This window comes from Mustela lutreola, chromosome 4 (assembly GCF_030435805.1).
Source record: "Mustela lutreola isolate mMusLut2 chromosome 4, mMusLut2.pri, whole genome shotgun sequence".
NCBI classification, from domain to species: Eukaryota; Metazoa; Chordata; class Mammalia; order Carnivora; family Mustelidae; genus Mustela; species Mustela lutreola.
In genome coordinates this window covers 32,619,325-32,641,734 of record NC_081293.1, presented here as the reverse complement: position 1 = coordinate 32,641,734, position 22,410 = coordinate 32,619,325, and the positions used below count along the sequence as shown (strand labels likewise).

Genomic DNA, 22,410 nt, shown 5'->3' with positions numbered 1-22,410 from the left:
TAAAACTCAACAGAAGTATGTGGGACTGGGTCCTCCTGTAGTTTTAGCTCTTAGACCTGTCCACATTGTGCCTCCAGTAATTTTTCAATAATAGAATTATAGTTCATGTTTTCCTACCCTAGCATTTATTCCTGCAGAGGTTTGTGCTCACAGCTTTCTGCTATGTTTCTTTATATCCACCTATCTGTCTCCATTTTGGGAGGCACAGTTCACCCTGTGACTTTACTTCTCTGATAGCTCCAAGAGAAGTTACTAATTTTTTTTAGTTTATTCGACTTTTTTAGGATGGAATGGTAATTTCTAAGTTTCTTCTGTGTTAGACCATAAACAAGAAGTCAGTTTGCTAATATTTTGTTAAAAATTTTCATTCAAGGGGCGCCTAGGTGGCTCAGTGGTTTAAAGCCTCTGCTTTCCGCTCAGGTCATGATCTCAGGGTCCTGGGATCAAGTTCCGCATCGGGCTCTCTGCTCAGCAGGGAGCCTCCTCCCCCCCCCTTGCCTGCCTCTCTGCCTACTTGTGATCTCTGTCTGTCAAATAAATAAATAAAATCAAGAATTTTCATTCAAGATAATGGTCTGTAATTTCCTTTTATTTTTTATTTATTTTTTTAAGATTTTTTTTTATTTGTATGCCAGAGATAGAGAGAGAGAGTATACACAAGCAGGCAGAGAGGCAGGCAGAGGCAGCGAGAGAAGCAGGCTCCCTGCTGAGCAAGGAGTCCGATGCAGAACTCGATCCCAGGACCCTGGGATCATGTCCCGAGTCTAAGGCAGCGGCCCAACCCACTGAGCCACCCAGGCGTCCCCTGTAATTTCCTTTTAATATCTTGATTTGATTTTGGTATTGATAATGCTGGCATCATTGAATGCGTTGAGAATGATTTCTTCCTCCTCTATTCTGAAAGAATTTGTGTAGAATTAATATTATTTCTTCCTTAAATGTTTGGTAGAACTTGTTGGTGTTATCAGAGACAAAATTTCTCAACCTCAATGCTATTGACATTTTAGGTCTTGTAATTATTGTTGCAGGAGACTTTCCTCTGCAATGTAGCATATTTATCCGCATCCCTACCAATTAGATACCAGTAGCCACACTCCACCCCTACCCGGAGTTGTGGCAACCAGAAATGTTTCTAGATAGTGCTAGATGTTCCTTGGGGGCCAGAGCTGACCCCAGTTGAGAAGTACTGACATAAACCAAACATGAAGGTTTGTTGTTTTTGAGTAAATTGTTAAATATAAATTTATTATTTTAATTGACATAGGACCATGAAGTTTTCTGTTTCTTTTTGAGTCCATTTTGGTAGCATTCTTTTCAGGAGTTTTTTATATTTCTTTCTGTTGTTGGATTTATTGGAATAAATTGTTCTTAATATTCTTTTATTATCCTTTTATGTCTGTTGGATATGTGATATGGATAGAGGTCATCTCTCTTACATTTCTGATTTTAGTAATTTGTGTCCTCTTTCTTGACCAGTTTTACCAGAAGTTTATGAATTGTACAGATTTTTTTAAAAACATACCTTTGGTTTCACTGATTTTTACCTCCTCTCTGTTTCCTATTTTATTTTTGCTTTTTATTGTTTACTTATTTCCTCTTACTTTGAGTTTGTTTTTGCTTTTTTTCTAGGCTTTTTTTTAAGGTGGATCACTGATTTTAGGCCTTTCATCCTTTTAATATAAGTATATTAAGGTTCCCTCTAACCATGCTTTAGTTGTATTCCACAAGTTTCAGTGTTTTCCTTTTTTGCTCCATTTCAAATTGTTTTTTTCTTTTTCTTTGTTATTTCTTTTACTAATATTTATTTGGAAGTGTGTCATTTTAACTTTCAAATATTTCAGAATTTGCCAGATAAGTTTCTGTAAATAATTTCCAATTTAATTTTGTTACGGTCATATATGGTCATATATAATTATATATGACATAATGTAATTATACAGTCATATAATATGCATTATACAATTTCAGTCTTTTTCAATTTGAGATTTATTTTCTGTGTTAGACATAGCTTGTTTTAGTGAATATTCCTTGTGCACTTGAAAAGATTGTGCATTCTATAGATGTTGAGGAAGAGTTATATAAATATCAATTAGGTCTTATTAGAAGATAGTGTTGTTCGAGTCCTGTATAATTTTGCTGATTTCCTGTTTATTCTATGAATTACTAAAAGAGGAATAATGAAATCTGCACCACAATCTACTTGGGTGTTTCTCCTTTTCCTACATGTGTTTTGAAGCTTGTTTTCTTGTCTTCTTGGTGAATCAGCCTATGAAGTTATTGTCTGACTTAAATTTAGCCACTGTACCTTGCTTTCAGTTACTGGTTGCATGATAATTTGTTTTTCTATTCTTTTCCTTTTTATTCATCTTTATATTTAAAGTGGGTTTCTTAATAACATATATTTGAATCTTCTGTATGCCATCTGATATGATGAGCTTTTTATAAATGAGTGTCATTTTATGTCATTATTGATGTGACTTGTTTTAAATTTACCATCTTGCTATTTCTTTTCAAATTGTCCCATCGGTCTTTGTTTCTTTTTTTTCTCTTTTCCTGCCTTCTTTTGGAATAAGTGAGTATTTTTAGTACTCCATTTTATTTCCATTATTAGCCTATTAGGTATACCTTTGTTTTAGCTTTTCAGTGGTTGACTTGACCAACACTTCTCTTGAAGAAGAACCAACAGTTCTCAAGTGTTTTAGTTTCACAACTCTTGGACTTGTAGTTATTAATGACTTCAGAGACTTTTTGCTTAAGGTGATAATCAGTGATTACTATACCCAGAGTTAAAACTGAAATATTGAGGTGTTTATTAATTCATTTTTTTTAAAGTTTTTTTTGTGTTTTTTTTTTTAAGATTTTATTTATTTATTTGACAGAGATCACAGTAGGCAGATTGGCAGGCAGAGAGAGAGAGGGGGAAGCAGGCTCCCTGCTGAGCAGAGGGCTTGATCCCAGGACGCTGGGATCATGACCCAGGCCGAAGGCAGAGGCTCTAGCCCACTGAGCCACCCAGGTGCCCCTATTAATTCATTTTAAAATAATGGTAGTCAAGTCATTGCATGTTAACATAAATAACATTTATGTTACTATTTTAAAAAAAAGTATTTTTAAAAAACTGGTAGAAAGAGTGGCATTGTTTTACTTTTTATCTCTTTGAAGTCTGGCTTAATAAAAGAAGGCTAGATTATATCTCTACTTCTGCTTTCAGTTTCTTGCTATATGTTGTTTTGGTGTACATCTGTGAAGAAAATCTGGCCTCAAACAGATATGTAGACATTATTTGAAAACAAAATTCATCCAAGTGAATGTGAAGATCTAATTGGCTTTTTTAGAGATTTATGAATTGCGTAGTACCCCATTCAGCAAGCAGAGGGAAGCTCTGAGGTGCTATACAAAATGGAAGTTTTTTATAGGAAGGAAGGTGGGTCAAGAAATTACTAGCAAAAGAAAAGAAGGGATGGTTTCAGGCAAAGTTGCCCTTTTTTAGGGAAGACCCTTTAAAGGTGTCTTATGATGCATATTACTTCGTCTGCCTTTGTGGAGGTGGGGGGAGGATGGAGAGGGCCCACGTGACAGATTACCTCATTGGTGCAGAGCAGAAAATTCCTGACTGACTGATTAATAAGATCGCATTTCTGGGGCAGGTTGAAGCCGAAGTTAGATTAGGTATCAAGCCTTTGTGTGGTTTAAGTGACTCCATTTTGGGCCTGTGGTTTTCTTTTTAACAATTGTAAAGGGAAGAGCATTTTAATAGTCTTTTCAGATATTTGTGGCTATTCTTCTTGTTACACTCAAACTCATCAAGTGGTAGTTTTTCTTAAAGGTAAGTCATATTGTGGAATCTGAAAATAAATAACTCTTATATTAAAATCCAGCGGTCTCTCTCGCACTTTGGGTGGATGTTTTTACCCCTGTGTGGTTTCATATTATACATTGATCATTTGGAAAATACTGGTTTACCATATTGCAGATCATTTAAATGTTATAATGTTTTATTATAGACTACTTTAAAATTGCAGTAATATCACCATTGTTTCTTCTGAAAAATTCATTGGAAACTCTCAAACCTGTGGCATTTATAAGTTTCTCAGCATTTCAATTTCACTTGAAAGGTTGACTTTTATTATTGACAACAATTACCTTCAATTGCTTTCCTTGAAATCACTAGTTCACTTCATCCTTTTTATTTTAATAAACCTTATATTCAAATAACTTTAGACTTATAGAAGGGTTGAGAACAATGTATAATTCCTGTATAATCTTTCATTTTTTTCATTAATGCTGATATTACCTGCATTATTCTAGACTTCTGTCAAAACTAAGAAGTTTACAGTTGACACTGGTACATTGATTTTAACTAAACCCCAGACTTCATTTGGATTTCACCAGTTTTTCCAGTTACATCCTTTTACTGTTCCAGGGTCCAATCCACAATACCACATTGTAGTATCATGTTTCTATGGCCTTTGACAGTTTCTTAATCTTTCCTTGTTTTTATGACCTTGACAATTTTGAGTAGTACTGCTCAGGTATTTTCTGGCATGTTCTTTAAAAAAAAAAAAAAAAAAAAAAACCCAAACATACTATTTTCTCTCTATCCTCAGTATTTCTGACACCAACTATGTAGGGTTCCCCTCCCCACCCCAGTCGGGTGTCCTACAATTGAATTCAGTTTTGACAATGTTTACGTGGAGTCAGTGTCAGATTCCACAGCTTAAGAACTCAGTTCTACAAGACCACCCCCAACTTCAGAAGCCAATCCAGGTCCAGGCTTCTAGTGCTTCTGACCATCCATCTATAAATTGGAGATTCCCATGATTCCTTCCTTGGGTTTGATAATTTGCTAGAATGAATCACAGAACTCAGGAAAATGGTTTACTTATTAGATTTAGATTGCCAATTTGTGAAAGGTCAATCATGAACAATCAGATGAAAGATTTACATAGAGCAAAGTACATGGAAGGGGCATAGAGTGTCAATGACTTCTCCATGTGCATCACCCTCCTTCACCTCCATGTGTTCACCAACCCAAAAGTCCTCTGAATTGTTCATTAGGGTTTTTTTATGGAGGCTTCATTATATAGGCATAAGTGATTGAATCTCTGGTCATTAGTGATTAACTCAACTGCCAGCACCTCTCACCTCTCCAGAAGTCAGGGGATTGGGCTGAAAGTTCCAACTCTCTCATTACACCATTCATTCCCCTGACAACCAGCCCCTATCCTGAGGATATCCAGGAGACTTCAGCTATCCATCATCTCATTAGCGTACCAAAAAACTACTTAATTCAGAGAATTCAAGGGTTTTAGGGTCTGTGCCAGGAAACAGACCAAATATATATACTTATTATGTCAGTTCTTCAGTTTGGGTTTGTTTGATGATTTCCTCATGACGTGACTGGGGTTATATTGTTTTTGGAGGAATACCATGGAGATGAAGTACCTACTTTCTACAAATTTGAGAAAATAACCTGCCAGATACTCAAGTCTGAATAAGTATAGTTTGCTATCATTTTTTTAATTAAAAAATGGTGCCCATAATAAAAAAGATTCATCCTGTTCACCACTCAAATAATTGCATAAGTGCTTTTTCTCTAGACAACTATTGTACTTTGGTGTGCAGCAGAAGCTCCTTATGTATACATTTCCTTTTATCACATAAAATATTTTTATTTTATTTATTTGAGAGAGAGACAGTGAGAGAGAACATGAACGAGGAGAAGGTCAGAGAGAGAAGCAGACTCCCCGCGGAGCTGGGAGCCCGATGCGGGACTCGATCCAAGGACTCCGGGATCACGACCCGAGCCAAAGGCAGTCATCCAACCAACTGAGCCACCCAGGCGTCCCTATCACATAAAATATTAAAGAGATGTTTATCATAGGTTGAGATTTAATATAATTAGTAACATTTACTGTTTAATCATAGACATTCTTAAGTGAAACTGACCAGACCTCCCCCATTCCCTTTTTGTTTCTTAACTGTGAATATATGCCATGATGAATACAGTGATTAGTGGGGTGCCTCAGTGGCTCAGTGGGTTAAGCCTCTGCCCTCGGCTCAGATCTTGATCTCAGGGTCCTGGGATTGAGCCCCGCATCGGGCTCTCTGCTCAGTGGGGAGCCCGTTTCTCTCTCTCTGCCCGCCTCTCTGCCTCCTTGTGATCTCTCTCTTTCTCTCTCTCTGTCAAATAAAGAAATAAATCTTAAAAAATAAAAAAACACTGGGGCACTTGGGTGGCTCAGTGGGTTAAAGTCTCTGCCTTTGGCTCAGGTCATGATCCCAGGGATTTGGGATTGAGCTCCACATCAGACTCTCTGCTCAGTGGGGAGGCTGCTTCCTCCTCTCTCTGCCTGCCTCTCTACCTACTTGTCATCTCTGTCAAATAAATAAATAAAATCTTAAAAAAAAATACAGTGATTAGTAGTACAGTTGGAGTCTGCCTTGAATTGTGCTAGAGTAACAACGGTTTTATGTAACGTTGCTGTAGCAGCAGGAGAGCTAATGTTAATACACTGACAGAGACAAACTATTATGAATATAGTTTTGACTTTGTAGGTCCAATGAGTGTCTCAGGGATACTATTGAGAACTGCTGCAATAGGCCTTACGATATTTTAAGCCCCGTGTGGGGCTTGAACTCATGATCCTGAGATCAAGGCCTGAGCTGAAATCAAGATTTGGACACTTAACTGAGCCACTCAAGTGACCCAAAGATATAGTGCTTTTGATTCTGCATATTATCTTCCTATGAGAAATTTTGTCCCAAGCCGTAAATTTTCAAATGCATTACATTTTTTTTTCTTTCATTCTTTAAGGTATAAAATTATCATCTATATGGCAAAGTCTCTTACTATGTTGTTTTTTAAGGTAATCTGTAAAGTCTCTTTGTGAGAGTTTGCAGTCAATCAGATGGATATACCTCCTGGAATTGTTACTTATTTTACATTCAGTTTCTTCCTTTCCTACTCCAGTCAAGCAAACAACAACAAAACCCCCCACTTGATTAGTGGGGGGGTTTTGTGAGTAGGTCACAAATGACCTTCCACGCTTAGCATTGGTTGAGATAATTTCAAGATAATGTGTTTTCTCCAAATAAGTAATTTGCTGTTCAAAATTAACAGAGAGAAAGCACCCATAATATGAGAGATGCTATTAGCAAATGGGCTACATCTTCTCTGAGAGATTATTTTGGGGAAAAACATCTTTTCTCTTTATGTGTATAGAATATCTCTTTACCTTTAAATTGTAAGACATTTTTTCTACTTTACTCTTAAGGAGATGACAACAACTACCTACCTTCTTTTGACCAGGGTTAGAATGATCGACTGATGCAAATTTTTTATAGTAGCAGAATATATTGTGTAATTTTTAATATTATAGAATATTACATAACATAAATTATTCTACAGATATTTGCCTGCCTGCCCTTAGCATTGGTTTCATCCACTCTTCTAGTTATCTCAATTAAGCATATTTCATAGGACAGAATATTTTGAATGAAAAACAAGAATAAATTATAGAAGAAGTAAATAGGCTTCATTACAACATCCCATAGAAATAAAATGCCATATGTTAAATGTTTCTTATCTTATATTTGGCAGGTGGATTCCAGTTACTCATAAAATAGGTCAGTTAAAACAGCTTTGTTGGTGGGCGCCTGGGTGGCTCAGTGGGTTGGGCCGCTGCCTTCGGCTCGGGTCGTGATCTCGGGGTCCTGGGATCGAGTCCCGCATCGGGCTCTCTGCTCAGCAGGAGCCTGCTTCCTCCTCTCTCTCTCTCTGCCTGCCTCTCTGCCTACTCGTGATCTCTCTCTGTCAAATAAATAAATAAAATATTAAAAAAAAAAAAAAAACAGCTTTGTTGGCAAAAAAACGAGGCAGAATCTTACAGTATTTTCAGACGGTGAATGTACTGTAGCTAGCATTATTTACTGATTTTCTTGGGCTGTTATATTTCCAGTTGCTTTTTAATATTGTAATGTTCTTTTAAAACCTATCAAATTGTTAGTGTTTAGCTCATTATTAAACTTCTGTTGAAGAAATACATGGGGGATTTTTATGACATGATAATACACATAGAATTAAAGTGAAATCCACCTCCATGAGATATTATTTGTTATATTTTTAAATGGAATCTTACGTGTTTCAACTACTTTTCACTAACTTGAGCCCTCTGATCTCCCTACTGCCCCTGACTCAAGAGTTCCTTAAGAGTCATGCGATTGGCCTCAGCTACAGGCCCTGACTGACTCATTGATAAGGCTTATTTCTCAGGTCATTGTGATGCTTGTGGAATGAGATATTTACTGAGAACTTTTAGGAAGGATTTTTTCCTTCTCTTTTGTGAGAGTTACTAGAAGAGCAGCTGGAGGATCATTGAAAGTTGATTAAGGATGTGACAACTCACACTGCTGCAGTCATTTCTCTGAGTAGCAAACCAGCCTCCAGATGAAGCCCACACGTGGAGGAAGATATGGCTGAGAGACTGGTAGAGAAGTGGAGTCCTTGACTAATGCTTTGAACCTCTTGGTCAAAGACCAAAGTTAGCTGAGTATATGGAATATTCAGTCCTATCGCCTGATAAATTCACCTAAAACTGTTTGAGTTGGACTTTTGTTGTATATTACTAAAAAAAAAAAAACAAAAAGCAAAAACAAAACCCAAACTAATAGATACTAATAGATACCATGTTGTGATTAGTTTTGAAAGTATTGGTACTTAATATTTTACTATTTCTAATATAATTTGTAATTTTAATCCCATTAGAGTAGCAGCTTTAATTCAGCAAATATTTTAGTCATTCTAGATATATTTATCTATATTATTTTCATATAAGGGTGGATTGATGCTATGTTTTTTTAGCTTTTCTTGTTCATATTACCCTCAAGAAACTCAAAGCATTTTTATGCTAAGGATCTATGATTGGAATTGCAAGAAATATAATTTATTTCTTGTGAAAATACCTGAATGACAATTCTGTATAAAGCCCATTTGTAAGGTAGACACATAAATATATTTAGGTGCCTCATTTTGTGTCACCTTTTATATTAAATGTGTATTTACTCAGTTAATTTTTTTTAAAGATTTTATTTATTTAATTGACAGAGAGGGAACACAAGCAGAAGGAGCAGGAGAGGGAGAAGCAGGCTTCCCACTGAGCAGGGAGCCTGATGCGCAGCTTGATTCTAGGCCCCTAGGATCATGACCTGAGCCAAAGGCAGACGCTTAACAACTGAGCCACCCAGGCACCCCTTCAGTTAATTTTTAGTAAAAAACTACTTTCAATGGGGCACCTGGGTGGCTCAGTGGGTTAAAGCCCCTGCCTTTGACTGAGTCATGATCCCAGGGTCCTGGGATCAAGCCCCGCATCAGGTTCTCTGCTCAGCGGGAGCCTGCTTTCTCCTTTCTCTCTCTGCCTACTTGTGATTTCTGTCTGTCAAATAAATAAAATCTTTAAAAAAAAAAAAAACTACTTTCATCAAAACTAGGCTTTGATGACTGGCTCACTCAGTAGAACATGCGACTCTTGATCTTGGAGTCATGGGTTCAGACCTGACACTGGGTGTAGAGCCTACTTAAAAACCTACCTTGGGCGCATTTTCCAGTCATAGTCCAGGGGTCCTGGGATTGAGCACCGTGTCAGTTTCTCTATTCAGCGGGGAGCCTGCTTCTCTGCAGTGCCCTCCTTCTCCCTCGCCCCCCACCCCGCCTGCCTCTCTGCCTACTTGTGATCTCTGTCTAATAAACAAATAAAATCTTTAAAAAAACAACAACAAACCAAAAAAAAAAAAAATCAAACAAACCAAAAACCTACCTTTTTTTTTGTCTTCTTAATCTAAACTTTTAATGGCTCTCCATTATGTTCATGTATTCCAAATATTTTCATCAATGGAAGATTCCATAATTTAGCTTACACGTGTCCAACCTTATTTCCTGTCCTTTTTCATATTCAGTGAGATTAACGTGGTGCCTCATCCATGCCTTTGATTGCCCCCCCCACTTGTTCTTTCCTATTCTTTCTACCTATCATTTATGCCCCAGTTCTGATCCTACCTCTTCAGTAAAATCTTTGTCATTTATCTACCATGAATGTAAGTGATCTTACAAAGTATTTTATTTCTTCTTGTAAGAAAATTCAAATAATACTGAATATGTTAAAGTAAAACAAGTCCCCTTCATTCTTAGTCCAGTCCTCCAGAGGAAAACCTTTTAATAGTTCAGATTCCTTGCTGTTTTTCTACATGTATTTAAGCATTGTGACATACTTGGTTATTACTCCTTTTGATATTATATTGGAGAACACAGTTCTAGAGGTTTAACCATATTTGAGTTTGGTTTTTTCTTTTGGCAAGAATATGTCAAGAATGGTGATATGTACTTCACACTGCCTTGTAACAGGAAATATCATCTGGTGGTCTTTTCTTGTGATGTTTATTTGGATCAGTGTATTGTTAGCCTGATCTACCCATTTTAAAGATCCCCATTATTCTATCACTGAATGATTTTATCTATTTCATTTTTTTAAATTGTCATAGATATCTACTTGACTGTTAATATAATAAAGTAATAGATTGTTAAAAGGCCAGGCTCTGGAGCTACACTATCTACCATTTATGACCTTCAGCAAGTGACTGCATATCTTTGTGCCTAAGGTTCCTCTACTGTGAGTTAGGTGCCTCACGGGATTTTTTCAAGGATCAAAAGTGTTAAATGTTTAAAACAGTGCATGGTACATTATATCAGTAAATATTATTAGTATGTTGATTTAGAAATGCTATTTTGTTGTCTGTGCATTGGCATTTATTTGCATGGGAAATGCTTTATTGGATAATATTCATTGTATTCTGTTTGGCAGTGAGACCAGGTCACATTATAGGAAAACAAAGTGCCATTTAAATAAATAAAAAACAAAACAAAACAAAACAACCTGTCATATGTATCTAGCATCTATGATTTTTAAAAATATTTTAATTATTTATTTATTTGGCAGAGTGAGAGAGAGTGTGTGTGTGTGTGTGCGCGCGCGCGCGTGCACACACACACACACACACACACACACACAAGCAGGGAGATCAGGAGAGGGAGAAGCAGGCTCCCACTGAGCAGGGAGCGTGATGCAGGGCTCCATCCGAGGACCAAGGGGTCATGACGTGAGCTGAAGGTAGTTGCTTAACAACTGAGCCACCCAGACACCCCGCACCTATGATTTTTTTTAAAAAAAGATTTTATTTATTTATTTGACAGACAGAGATCACAAATAGGCAGAGAGGCAGGCAGAGAGCCCAATGTGGGGCTCAATCCCAGGACCCTAGGATCATGACCTTAGCCAAAGGCAGAGGCTTTAACCCACTGAGCCACCCAAGTGCCCCTGCATCTATGATTTTTAATAAGAAAAACATTAGTAGAAAAGGGAATTTGTTACATTTGGGTTTGTAATGAAGAAAAAAGGCAATGATCATAATTACATATATATCCTAGACATTAGGAAAGAAAATTGTGATAAAGAAATAAGTAACCTTTTGACTCAAAAAGTCTCAAAAGCTGTATAGCTCTTTGGGATGGGAGTTCGTATAAATGAGCATACACAGTCTTAAATAACTTGAGCAAGAAGTCTCAAAAAATCCAGTGCAGTTTTCCCTAAAAAGTAATTATCTCAAATTAGAAGATTAAACCTCCACAAGGCCATCAGATTTTTAACAGGGATAGAACCATGAATTTATTATTTTACAACCGTTTGATTCAGTAGGGTGAAATAGTCTTTGAGTTGGAAAAGGTAAAAATAATATAAAAAGAATTATAGGTCATGGTAGGAAAGCAGCCAGTAAGTGAAGCACTTGATCACTTTAAGTGTATTTCATTTTCTTCATTTAAATTAATGTCTCTGGGGCTCCTGGGTGGCGCAGTGGGTTAAGCCTCTGCCTTCAGCTGAGGTCGTGATCCCTGAGTCCTGGGATCAAGACCTGCATCAGACTCTCTGCTCAGCAGGGCGTTTGCTTCCCCCTCTCTCTCTGCCTGCCTCTCTGCCTGCTTGTGATCTCTTTGTCAAATAAATAAATAAATAAAATCTTTTAAAAAAAAATTAGTATCTTCTGTAATGACCAGCAGACTTGCAAATCTACCCATGGAACTGTATAATCTTTAAGAATTTCTTTTTTTTTTTAAAGATTTTATTTCATTTATTTGAGGGAGGGCATGTGTGAGCGTGGGTAGGAGCAGGGGGGAGGGAAAGAAACCCAGGCAGACTCCCAGTCAGTACAGAGCCTCACAACTCAGGATCTCAAGACCATGATCTGAGCTGAAACCAAGTCAGACAGATACTTAACTGAGTCACCCATGTGCCCCTTTGAGATTTTCATGAAAAATATATTTATTATCTAGGTATGACTTAATCTAGATTAATAATTTTTTTAAAGGGAAAATGTGGGTTCTGGAAACTATAAGCCTGCAACTTCTTATTGATCTTTGTTAAATTTCTGGAAATAATTTCAGTAGAAGTCTGTGAACATTTGTGAAAAAAAAAAGCTCATCTGTAGAAATTTAAAGGTATCCACCAAGAACATACTGTGTCAAATTAACTTCATTTCTTTTGATAGGATTATCTGTTCAGATGAATTGGAAAAATGCTGTAATAATAGTTTCTTGATTTTAATAGTGTATTTGACAATCTTTTGCCAGATTTTTGGATAAGAAACGATGGTGAATTATTGTTACATTTAGAGGAAACAGGCAGATTTATAGTATTTAAATTTAAAGTAGGTCAAAATTGAAAACCAGCATTTTGATTATAGGTTTATTGTTACTCTTGGGAGAGATCTTCAAGGCATTATGATAGGATTATGCCTATATCAACATTTTCATTATTGATCTGACTGAAGGGTTAGAAAGTAGGTTTATCTGCTCGTAGATTCAAAGCTGGACTAGGACAGCTGATACCATAGAGGGCAACTTCCTAAAACCTTGACTCATTAATGTAGTGCATTTGTATCTTTCTCTTCTCTTAACGTATTTTTCTACTTTATATATAATATAAATTCATGATTTAGACTGCTTCAGGGAAAAAAAGTGACTTCTTTTTCTGTCTGCCTCATAGTTTTACCAAATTAATGTATGACTTGTATCTTTTATTATAGTGTAATATCCTTAATGATACAAATTTAATAATACAAACTGAAGATTGAAAAAGATTCTACATAAAGTGTTTTTATCTGTTCTAGGAATATGAAGCACGAACTGGGAGGACCTGTAAACCACCGCCTCAGTCTTCAAGACGTAAGAATTTTGAATTTGAGCCACTTTCTACCACTGCCCTGATTCTTGAGGATCGACCATCGTAAGTATTCTGGTTGTCATCAGGTACATTGTTTATATTTTAAACCTCAATTTAATTTAAACTTCAGTTTAAATTTCAATTTAAATATATTGAGAAATTAATATAGAAATGGCTTTTTTTTTTAATTTTAAAAATCTTAGTCATGTATCCTAAAACTAATAGGAAAGAATATATTATTGATGTCCAGACTTTATACATATTTTCTTGAAGTATCTCTGAGCCAATGTATGATACATAAAATCTTTGCTTTTTTCATATCTATTCTTATTTCAACCCTTCCTGCCTTAATTTAACAAGATGAGGCAATTATTTTTCCTTTCTTGACATTTAATGTATACTTAAGATGTATTTGTCCTTGCCTTTTGTACAGATTTTGAAATTGTAACTTGAGATAATAACTACGGAATGTCAGCTAGTTGGTTTACTCTTATAAAGAATATATTCTTTTTTTTTTTAAAGATTTTATTTATTTATTTGAGAAAGAGAGAGCGCGCATGAGAGAGGAGAGGTCAGAGGGAGAAGCAAACTCCCTGTTGAGCAGGAAGCCTGACGTGGGACTCGATCCTAGGACTCCAGGATCGTGACCTGAGCTGAAGGCAATTGCTTAACCAACTGAATTACCCAGGCGCCCCTCTTTTTTTTTTTTTTTAAAGATTTTATTTGAGAGAGAGAGTATGAGTGGGGGAGGGAAGAGCAGAGGAAGAGGGAGAAGCAGACTTCCAACTGAGCAGGGAGCCCCACGTGGGGCTTGATCCCAGGACTCTGGAATCATGACTTGAGCCGAAGGCAGATGGTTAACCAGCTGAGCCCCCTGGTACTCCAGGAATATATTCCTTTTTTTTTCGAAGTTGTTTTTTTTTTTTTTTTTTTAAGATTTTATTTATTTATTTGACAGAAAGAAATCACAAGTAGACGGAAAAGCAGGCAGAGAGAGAGAGAGGGAAGCAGGCTCCCTGTCAAGCAGAGATCCCGATGCGGGACTCGATCCCAGGATCCTGAGATCATGACCTGAGCCGAAGGCAGCGGCTTAACCCACTGAGCCACTCAGGCACCCCACTCCAGGAATATATTCTTGATACCCAGTAAAACATTTTAATTTTTTCCCTTTGCTTTCCCTGTCCTTCCCATCTCAGCCTTCCAGAAAGCTGGTGTTCTTCAAAATACTGTCTTTGATTTGTTATTAAACAAAAGACACCTTCCCTAAAGACCCCTTGCTTCTTAACTCCTTTTCCTCCTCTTGGGCTCTCTGGATCTATTCTTTTTCGTCTTCTAGACTTCTCTTTCCTTCCAGAGTAAAAATTCCTAACCTGTTTTGTCATTTTCCTCATCTGCAGCTTTTTCCACCCGTTATCAAGAGGAACATAATAAAAGAATCTAGAGCCAAACAGGCAGAGGTTGAATTGAATATTTTTTAGACGTTGTGAGAGAAGAAAGGTTGCACATAAGTATATATATATATTTTATAATTGTTGCATTCCTTCACACTAAAGTGATCATGACACTCCTTTTAAAGGACTTGGTAAATATGTTCATATTCATTTTTCCATTGGTTAAAAAAAAAAAAAAAAGATTCTCAGAAATTTAGCTATGAGAACATGTCAGTTTTATTTAAGTCTTATTGCCAGGGAGGGGAATAAACCAGGTCAATTCAGAGTGCTTCGATAAGCCAGAAAAGAATGCCTGGTTAAAGACCTTCAGACTCTGGCAGACAGTCGGCTGAGCAGGTAGATAATGAAGTTCCCAGAAGAGTTTTCTTAAGTTTGTTGAAATTTATCCGAAATGGGTTAAGCTTTTTATCAGGACTGTTCATTTCTTCCCAGGAGTTCATAAAAATTTTATGCAAAAGGTTCTCTTCTAAACAGTATTTGGGACATATTTTTCTTTACGCCATATTTTATTTTATAACTGAACCTATTTAAGTCCCGCCTTTGTACCTTTGCTCATTTACTGCCCTCACTTGGGATGCACTTATTTCCTCTTCTCACCTCCTAATCCTTTAAGGACTAGGCTTTATCTTTGCCATCCAGTCAAGTCTTTGACTTCAACCTTTAGTGATTCTTGCTTCTCTTAGATATTTCTTGTAATGCATATAAGCAGTTCATTAATATTGGAACTTGAAATAGTACTCTAGACATAGTAAATAAGATCTCAGTGTACCAGAAGTATATAAAACAATGGAAAGAATGACTTTCTTTTCCACACTACTATCTGGAAATTAATATAGGAATTATAATAAATATTACAGCTTCTTTGCTGTTTCTGTGTGATTTTGTTCATCTGTAGCAAACAGATTCAACTTGATAGCAACTGTTCCCCCCAGTTCTGAGATGCTGCAATTTAATTAAAAATTTTATTCACCTTTCAAAATTGGAGGGGTCTTTTTTGGGGAAGTGATTTATATAATTTACCATTTATATAACTAAAGCCAACAAACAAAAGCTTTAGTACATGGGACTACCTGATCATCGATCCCTCTTCTACTTCAACAATTTAAAAATAGACCTAAAGAACCAATGAGAATGAAAATTTTGACTTCATTAACGATAAAACCAGATGAGAATGCAGGGATGCAACTTATATATTAAATGGCACTCCAGGGTGCCTGAGTTGCTCAGTTGGTTAAGCTTTTGACTCTTGATTTTAGCTCAGGTTCTGATCTTCGGGATCATGAGATTGAGCCCCACTTTGGGCTCCACACTCAGCCTGGTCTGCTTGAGATTCTCTCCCCTCTTCCTCTGTCCCTCCCTCCATCTACGGTCTCTCTAAAATAAACAGACTTTTAAAATAAATAAATGACACTTTATTCTTTATCTCCCTCAGAATACTCTCCAGCAGCTCTGGGCCAGTTCACATCCTTCCTTTCACAGGCTGAGAAATTGGAGCTGAGATTTATATAATCTGTAGTGTTGTTCTGTTTCTGGATGCAGCCACGTTCTATTACCACCACTGCTCCATCTATGAGATAGCATCTGGGTGGAGGTAGAGAAGGGGGCAGAAGTTTTTGCCTCAGTGTGAACTTGATGTTGGAAATTTTGTGTTTCATCAGTCACAGTGAGAGTGGAAGGAGAAGAATTTCCCCTTGCAAAGGGGGTTTGTGAATTGGTGCTACTTTTCCTTTCTTAGCCTCTGTAATTTTGCAGAAACATTTAGAATCATTGACTGCATAAGTTTTTATTGTTGGAACTGCTTTACATTGGAAGCAACATTAGCGTTTAATCATCTGAAATCTCAGAAGATATCAAATGTAGGAATTTCTGTAATTTCATCCTTTGGTTAACTTTCTCTCTGCCTATTGCTATCCCAGTTCACCTCGAAATCAAGCCAGCCTTGGACAGGAGGGTAAGAGCATCCATATGAGCTGATTCTTCTATGTTTTGTTTTGTTTTTTTTTAATGATTTTATTTATTTATTTGACAGAGAGGGAACACAAGCAGGGGGGTTGGCAGAGGGAGAAGTAGGCTTCCCGCTGAGCAGGGAGCCCGATGCGGGGCTCATTCCCAGGACTCCAGCATCACGACCTGAGCCGAAGGCAGACACTTAACAATTGAGCCACCCAGGCACCCCAACTCTTCTATGTTTTGAATCACTGTTACTTAGAGGACTTTTTTAAACCCGCCGGTGGATAGAGCTGTCTCTTCTTTCTATTCTGGCCTCCTTGCTGAATTACTGTATCTACAATACCAAACATAATGGAGAAATCTTAAGATACAAGTGAAGACTGACAAAAAAAGTAAAGCATAGGCTTTTATGTGATACCTTTGAAAATCAGCAAATGTTCATATCATGTATTTAAGCATGATATGCTATCTTAAGTATTCATTAATGGTTTCTTCTCTTGACCACATAACTGATTGACATTTTGGGGCACCTGGGTGGCTGTATTTGGTGGTCTGTATTTGGCTCAGGTCATGATCCCAGAGCCCTGGAATGGAGTGCATGTCAGGCTTCCTGCCCAGGGGAGAATCTGCTTCTCCCTCTCTCTCTCTCTCTCTCCCTCCCCTTGCTCATGTTCACTCTTTGTCATTCATGTTCTCTCTCTCTCATTCATCCTCTCTCAAATAAAATTTTTTTTAATAACTAATTGACATTTTTGTAAGAGATAGGAGTAATCTGTATCTTTTTTGTAGAGTAAGAGTACTGAGTGAGGTGCTTAGTATTTCTTGATTATATTCACTCAGTCTTTGATTTTCAAGATTATAGAATCGTATTTTTTAATATACTTCTCCAGGCAAATGACTGCAAAATTAGGGATTTTTTTTTAAGAAAAAAATATGAAAACTAGTGTATATATATTTATTTTTATGCTTTACTCATTCACTCTAACCTAGAGTTACTTAAAAGTTAGGGTACCGAAGACTCTGGTCTTCCTCAAAATGTCAAAGATTGGTAGGATGTTTACCAAATGGACAATTCACCTTTGAAGCATAATTATTGAATATGTATGATGTCCGAAGGTTTTTGCATTTATAATGATTTGAAGAAGAGGATACCAAAACAATAATTAATAAGCCAATGATTATTTATGTACTATTTTGGTTTAGAGTATATATATTCGCTCTCAAAAAAAAAAAAAAATGAAATCACAATTGAAGAACCTGACCTAGGGGCTCCTGGGTGGCTCAGTCATTAAGTGTCTGCTTTCGGCTCCAGTTCATGATCCCAGGGTCTTAGAATTGAGCCCCGCATCAGGCTCCCTGCTTAGTGGGAAGCCTGCTTCTCCCTCTCACATTCCTCCTGCTTGTGTTCACTTTCTCACTATGACTCTGTCAAATAAGTAAAATCTTTAAAAAAAAAAAAAAAGAAAGAAAAGAGAAGAAAAACCTGACATATGACTATCTGAAAAGTTCTGTTTCCTGAACAATGTTTAACTCCTTCCTGTAAATCATTTCATGCTAGGACTGGAGTACTTAAAACTGATATAAATCTCTCTGCTAACCTCTTCTCAAAATCTTCTTTTAGGACTAGGTAAACATAGTTTGGGGAACTGTCTGGAAAAATCAAGGTGTGAGTTGTCAGGGAAACAGTAACATGGATGTAGAGACTGTACTCTCTCATTAATTAGGCCTTTATAACTATGGTTTTGAGACGTACCTCTGTGTTACTTTAAAAATCTCTGATCTTTGTAGTTATTCAGAGTTTAGTTCTGCTTTCTTATGTAAATGACCTGGATAGCAAGTTACTGCTCCTTCTTTTTCTAGAGTCTAGACCATTTTATCACCATTATGGTAACAACTAGCCACATATAGCTATCTAAATTGAAATTTAATGAATTAAAATGAAAGAAATTATAAAATTCATTCCCTCGGGCACACTAGAACACATTTCAGATGCCCAGTAATGACATGTGGCTAGTGGCTGCTGCATTCTGAACAGCACAAAAGAGCATTTCTAGCATTGCTTTAGTACTGGTCTAGACCATGTGGAGAGACTGAGGTTGTGTAGAGAAGAGATCTATTTAGATCTATAAACTCTGCTTTCTTAATAAATAGAAGAACAGATCCTTCAGATTGTGCTTTTAAGTTTAGACTATAGTCTTTTGCTGAGACTTGTGGGGAAAAAAAAACAAGAAAGAATGAAAGTGCAAAAAGCATTAGGATTCACACCAGGAGAAACAGGCAGCATTCTAATTGACGGGAATGATCAGGCCCCTTTGGTGAAAAATAATAGTAAATGGTGAGGTATCTTTTTTTTTTCTTTCTTTCTTTTTTTTTTTTATTTTAAAATTTTTATTTTTTATAAACATATATTTTTATCCCCAGGGGTACAGGTCTGTGAATCACCAGGTTTACACACTTCACAGAACTCACCAAAGCACATACCCTCCCCAATGTCCATAATCCCACCCCCTTCTCCCAAACCCCCTCCCCCCAGCAACCCTCAGTTTCTTTTGTGAGATTAAGAGTCACTTATGGTTTGTCTCCCTCCCAATCCCATCTTGTTTCATTTATTCTTCTCCTACCAACTTAAGCCCCCATGTTGCATCAATTGGTGAGGTATCTTTTTTTTTTTTTTTTTAAGATTTTATTTATTTATTTATTTATTTATTTTTAAATTTTTTATTTTTTATAAACATATATTTTTATCCCCAGGGGTACAGGTCTGTGAATCACCAGGTTTACACACTTCACAGCACTCACCAAATCACATACCCTCCCCAATGTCCATAATCCCACCCCCTTCTCCCAAACCCCCCCCCCCCCCCCCCCCGCAACCCTCAGTTTGTTTTGTGAGATTAAGAGTCACTTATGGTTTGTCTCCCTCCCAATCCCATCTTGTTTCATTTATTCTTCTTCTACCCACTTAAGCCTCCATGTTGTATCACCACTTCCTCATATCAGGGAGATCATATGATAGTTGTCTTTCTCTGCTTGACTTATTTCACTAAGCATGATACGCTGCAATTGGTGAGGTATCTTAAGAGTACGTTTATAATCAGGCACCTGGATGGCTTAGTTGGTTAAGCGTCTGCCTTCAGCTCAAGTCATGACCCCCAGGGTCCTGGGATTGAGCCCTCCCAGGTCAGTGGGAAGTCTGCTTCTCCTTCTCCCTCTGCATCTCCCGCTGCTTTTGCTCTCTCTCTGTCAAATAAATAAAATCTTAAAAAGAGTAGATTTATGGTTCAAAAACTAGAAATAAAATTTTAATTAAGCTGTTTCTCTATTGGTAAAATACAAATTTCTAAAGGTAGATGAAGTATAGCTATCAATCAAATAGTTTTCTGTATCTTAAAGGTTCAGAGTCCAGTCAGGAAGAACTGACAGCAACATAGTGATTTCAAACAAAGAGACTTTAATAGATGAATTTATTACAAGGTTGTTAGAAGGACTAAAAAAGCAAAAGAAGGGAATATGAGTTCAAAAGATTAATAGATGCAAAAAAAATACTTCCCCTCTTAAGCTGGAGGAAGTAAAAGAGAAAACAGTATTACTGAGTCCAGATCACTGTTTACTTGAAAACTAGATTTATAGGGCCACCTGAGTGGCTTAGTGGGTTAAAGCCTCTGCCTTCGGCTCAGACCCTGATCTCAAGAGTCCTGGGATCGAGCCCTGCATCGGGCTCTCTCTACTCGGCAGGAAGCCTGCTTCCTCCTCTCTCTCTGCCTACTTGTGATCTCTCTCTGTCAAATAAATAAAATAAAATGTAAAAAAAAACTATATGTGTGTGTGTGTGTATCTTTCTCTTTTTTCTGTGGTCTCATTTTCTTGCAATAAATAAGGTTTCTCCTTTCTTTATATAGTAATAGCATCTGAAATTTAAAAACCATTAAACCTGTTCCTTTGTGGTACCAAACTATATCCAGAGACACAGGCAAGATAGTTTGCAAAAGGAAATGAGAGAAACTTAAGGCTGGGATTGGCGTTAATGATTGGTTAGGATCTGGGTAGTAAGCAGCTTTGGACAACATCAGTTTGTAAGATTTAAGGGTAAACAGTACTAGGGATCGTAATGTTAATTTAGTGTGAGGGCTAAACATCAGAGTCAGATAGGTGAGATTTGTGATGGTCCTTGCCCTTTAGAGTATTATTATTGTTTAACTGGTAGAATACTCAGCAATTACATTCAACTACAAATAAGAGTCTTCCCAAATAGAGGCTTAAACATACAAGGATTTATTCCCTCATATATACATGGCCCAGAGTTGGGCCATTCAGAGCTAGTATGGTGTCTCTGTGGATCAAGAACCCAAGTTCATATCTTTCTGTTGCACCATCTTCAGGAGCTGACTTTACTCTCTTGCTGACCTTGCACTTGCATTTGGGACAAACCTGATAGAACAAAAGGTCTCTTGCAGTTGAGTCAACTCTCCTTTTAGGAAGTCTTCTAAGAGATTCCACACTTTTGTTTAAATCTTATTAGAAACAATTCTGTGTTTAATGCTAAGGAGTTGGAGAAATTCATCTTTTTTATAGGATGGCAGTCAAAGTTCTACTTTTTTATTTTTGGCCTTCTTTTGGATAAAATATTTTGTTGTCTTTTAATTTCATTTATTATTGGTGAATTGCCTATATTTTAAATATTTTATCAGTACTTTCTCTGTAATACATTTTGACCCTTCATGGACTACCTTCAAATGATATTGTACCATTTCACATATATAAGAACATTACAGAAATACACTTCCACTTTACATGTTATAAACCCTGTGTCTTAGTGTTCTTTAGAGAAGTGGAAATGCTATGTATTAAGGTTCTTCTTTTTATATATTCTATATGTAAGAGATTTATTATAAGGAAGTGGCTGTCATGAATTTGGACACTGAGAAGTCTGAAGATGTGTAATCAGCAAGCTGGAGACCCAAGAGACCTGCTGTTCCATATCCAGGTCAAGTCCCAAGCCTATGAACTAGGAATGCTGATAGTGTGATTTCCAGTCAAAGACAAAAGGCAGAAGACCCATGTCCCATCTCAGAGGCAGGCAAGCAGGCTTAGAAAGAGAGAGAGAGTGAGGGGAGAGTGAGGGGAGAGTGAGAGAAAAAGTTGGATACACAAAACTAACCATTACATCCCACCATACAGTTTTTTTTCTTTAAACCTTTTTATTTTCTAAGGATTTGAGTAACTAGATTTCCATCTGCTATTTTTCCCTTCTACTGAATGGCCTTTTTTTTTTTTTTTTTTTTTAAGATTTTATTTATTTATTAGAGAGTGCACCCGGTGAAAGAGCATGGGCAGGGAGGAGGGGCAGAGGGAAAGAGAGAAGCAGACTTACTGCTGAGCAGGGAACCACAAGTGGGGCTCCATCCCAGGACCATGACCTGAGCTGAAGGAAGATGCTTAACCAACTGAGCCACCCAGGCACCCTACTAACTGTTCTTTTAACACTTTTTGTAGCGCTGGTCTGCTGTCTGAATTCTTTTACTCTCTAAGTGCTTTTAAGATTTTTCTTTATCTCTGATTTTCATGAATTTGATGATGTGCTTTGGTATGGTTTTCCTCATGTTCCTTTTGTTTGGGGTTCATTGAACTCTGATGTGCCTGCATTTATAATTTTATATCAACTTTGGAAAAATTGTTGCCTTTATTCAACTATTTTTTGTCTGCCACCTCTCCCCTTTCTTCTGAGTCAATTAAAGCATATG

The 22,410-nt window shown here is 37.0% G+C and overlaps 1 protein-coding gene across 5 annotated transcripts in view; it reads left to right on the top strand.

Annotated features, from left to right (window-relative positions):
• Window positions 1–22,410, top strand: part of TBC1D12 (TBC1 domain family member 12) — a 103,195-nt gene that overhangs the window by 52,426 nt on the left and 28,359 nt on the right. For all 5 annotated transcript variants that reach the window (XM_059169416.1, XM_059169414.1, XM_059169415.1 and 2 more), the window contains one exon: window positions 13,216–13,331. In XM_059169416.1, coding sequence (XP_059025399.1) covers window positions 13,216–13,331 — 116 coding nt within the window. The remainder of the gene's footprint in view (window positions 1–13,215; window positions 13,332–22,410) is intronic.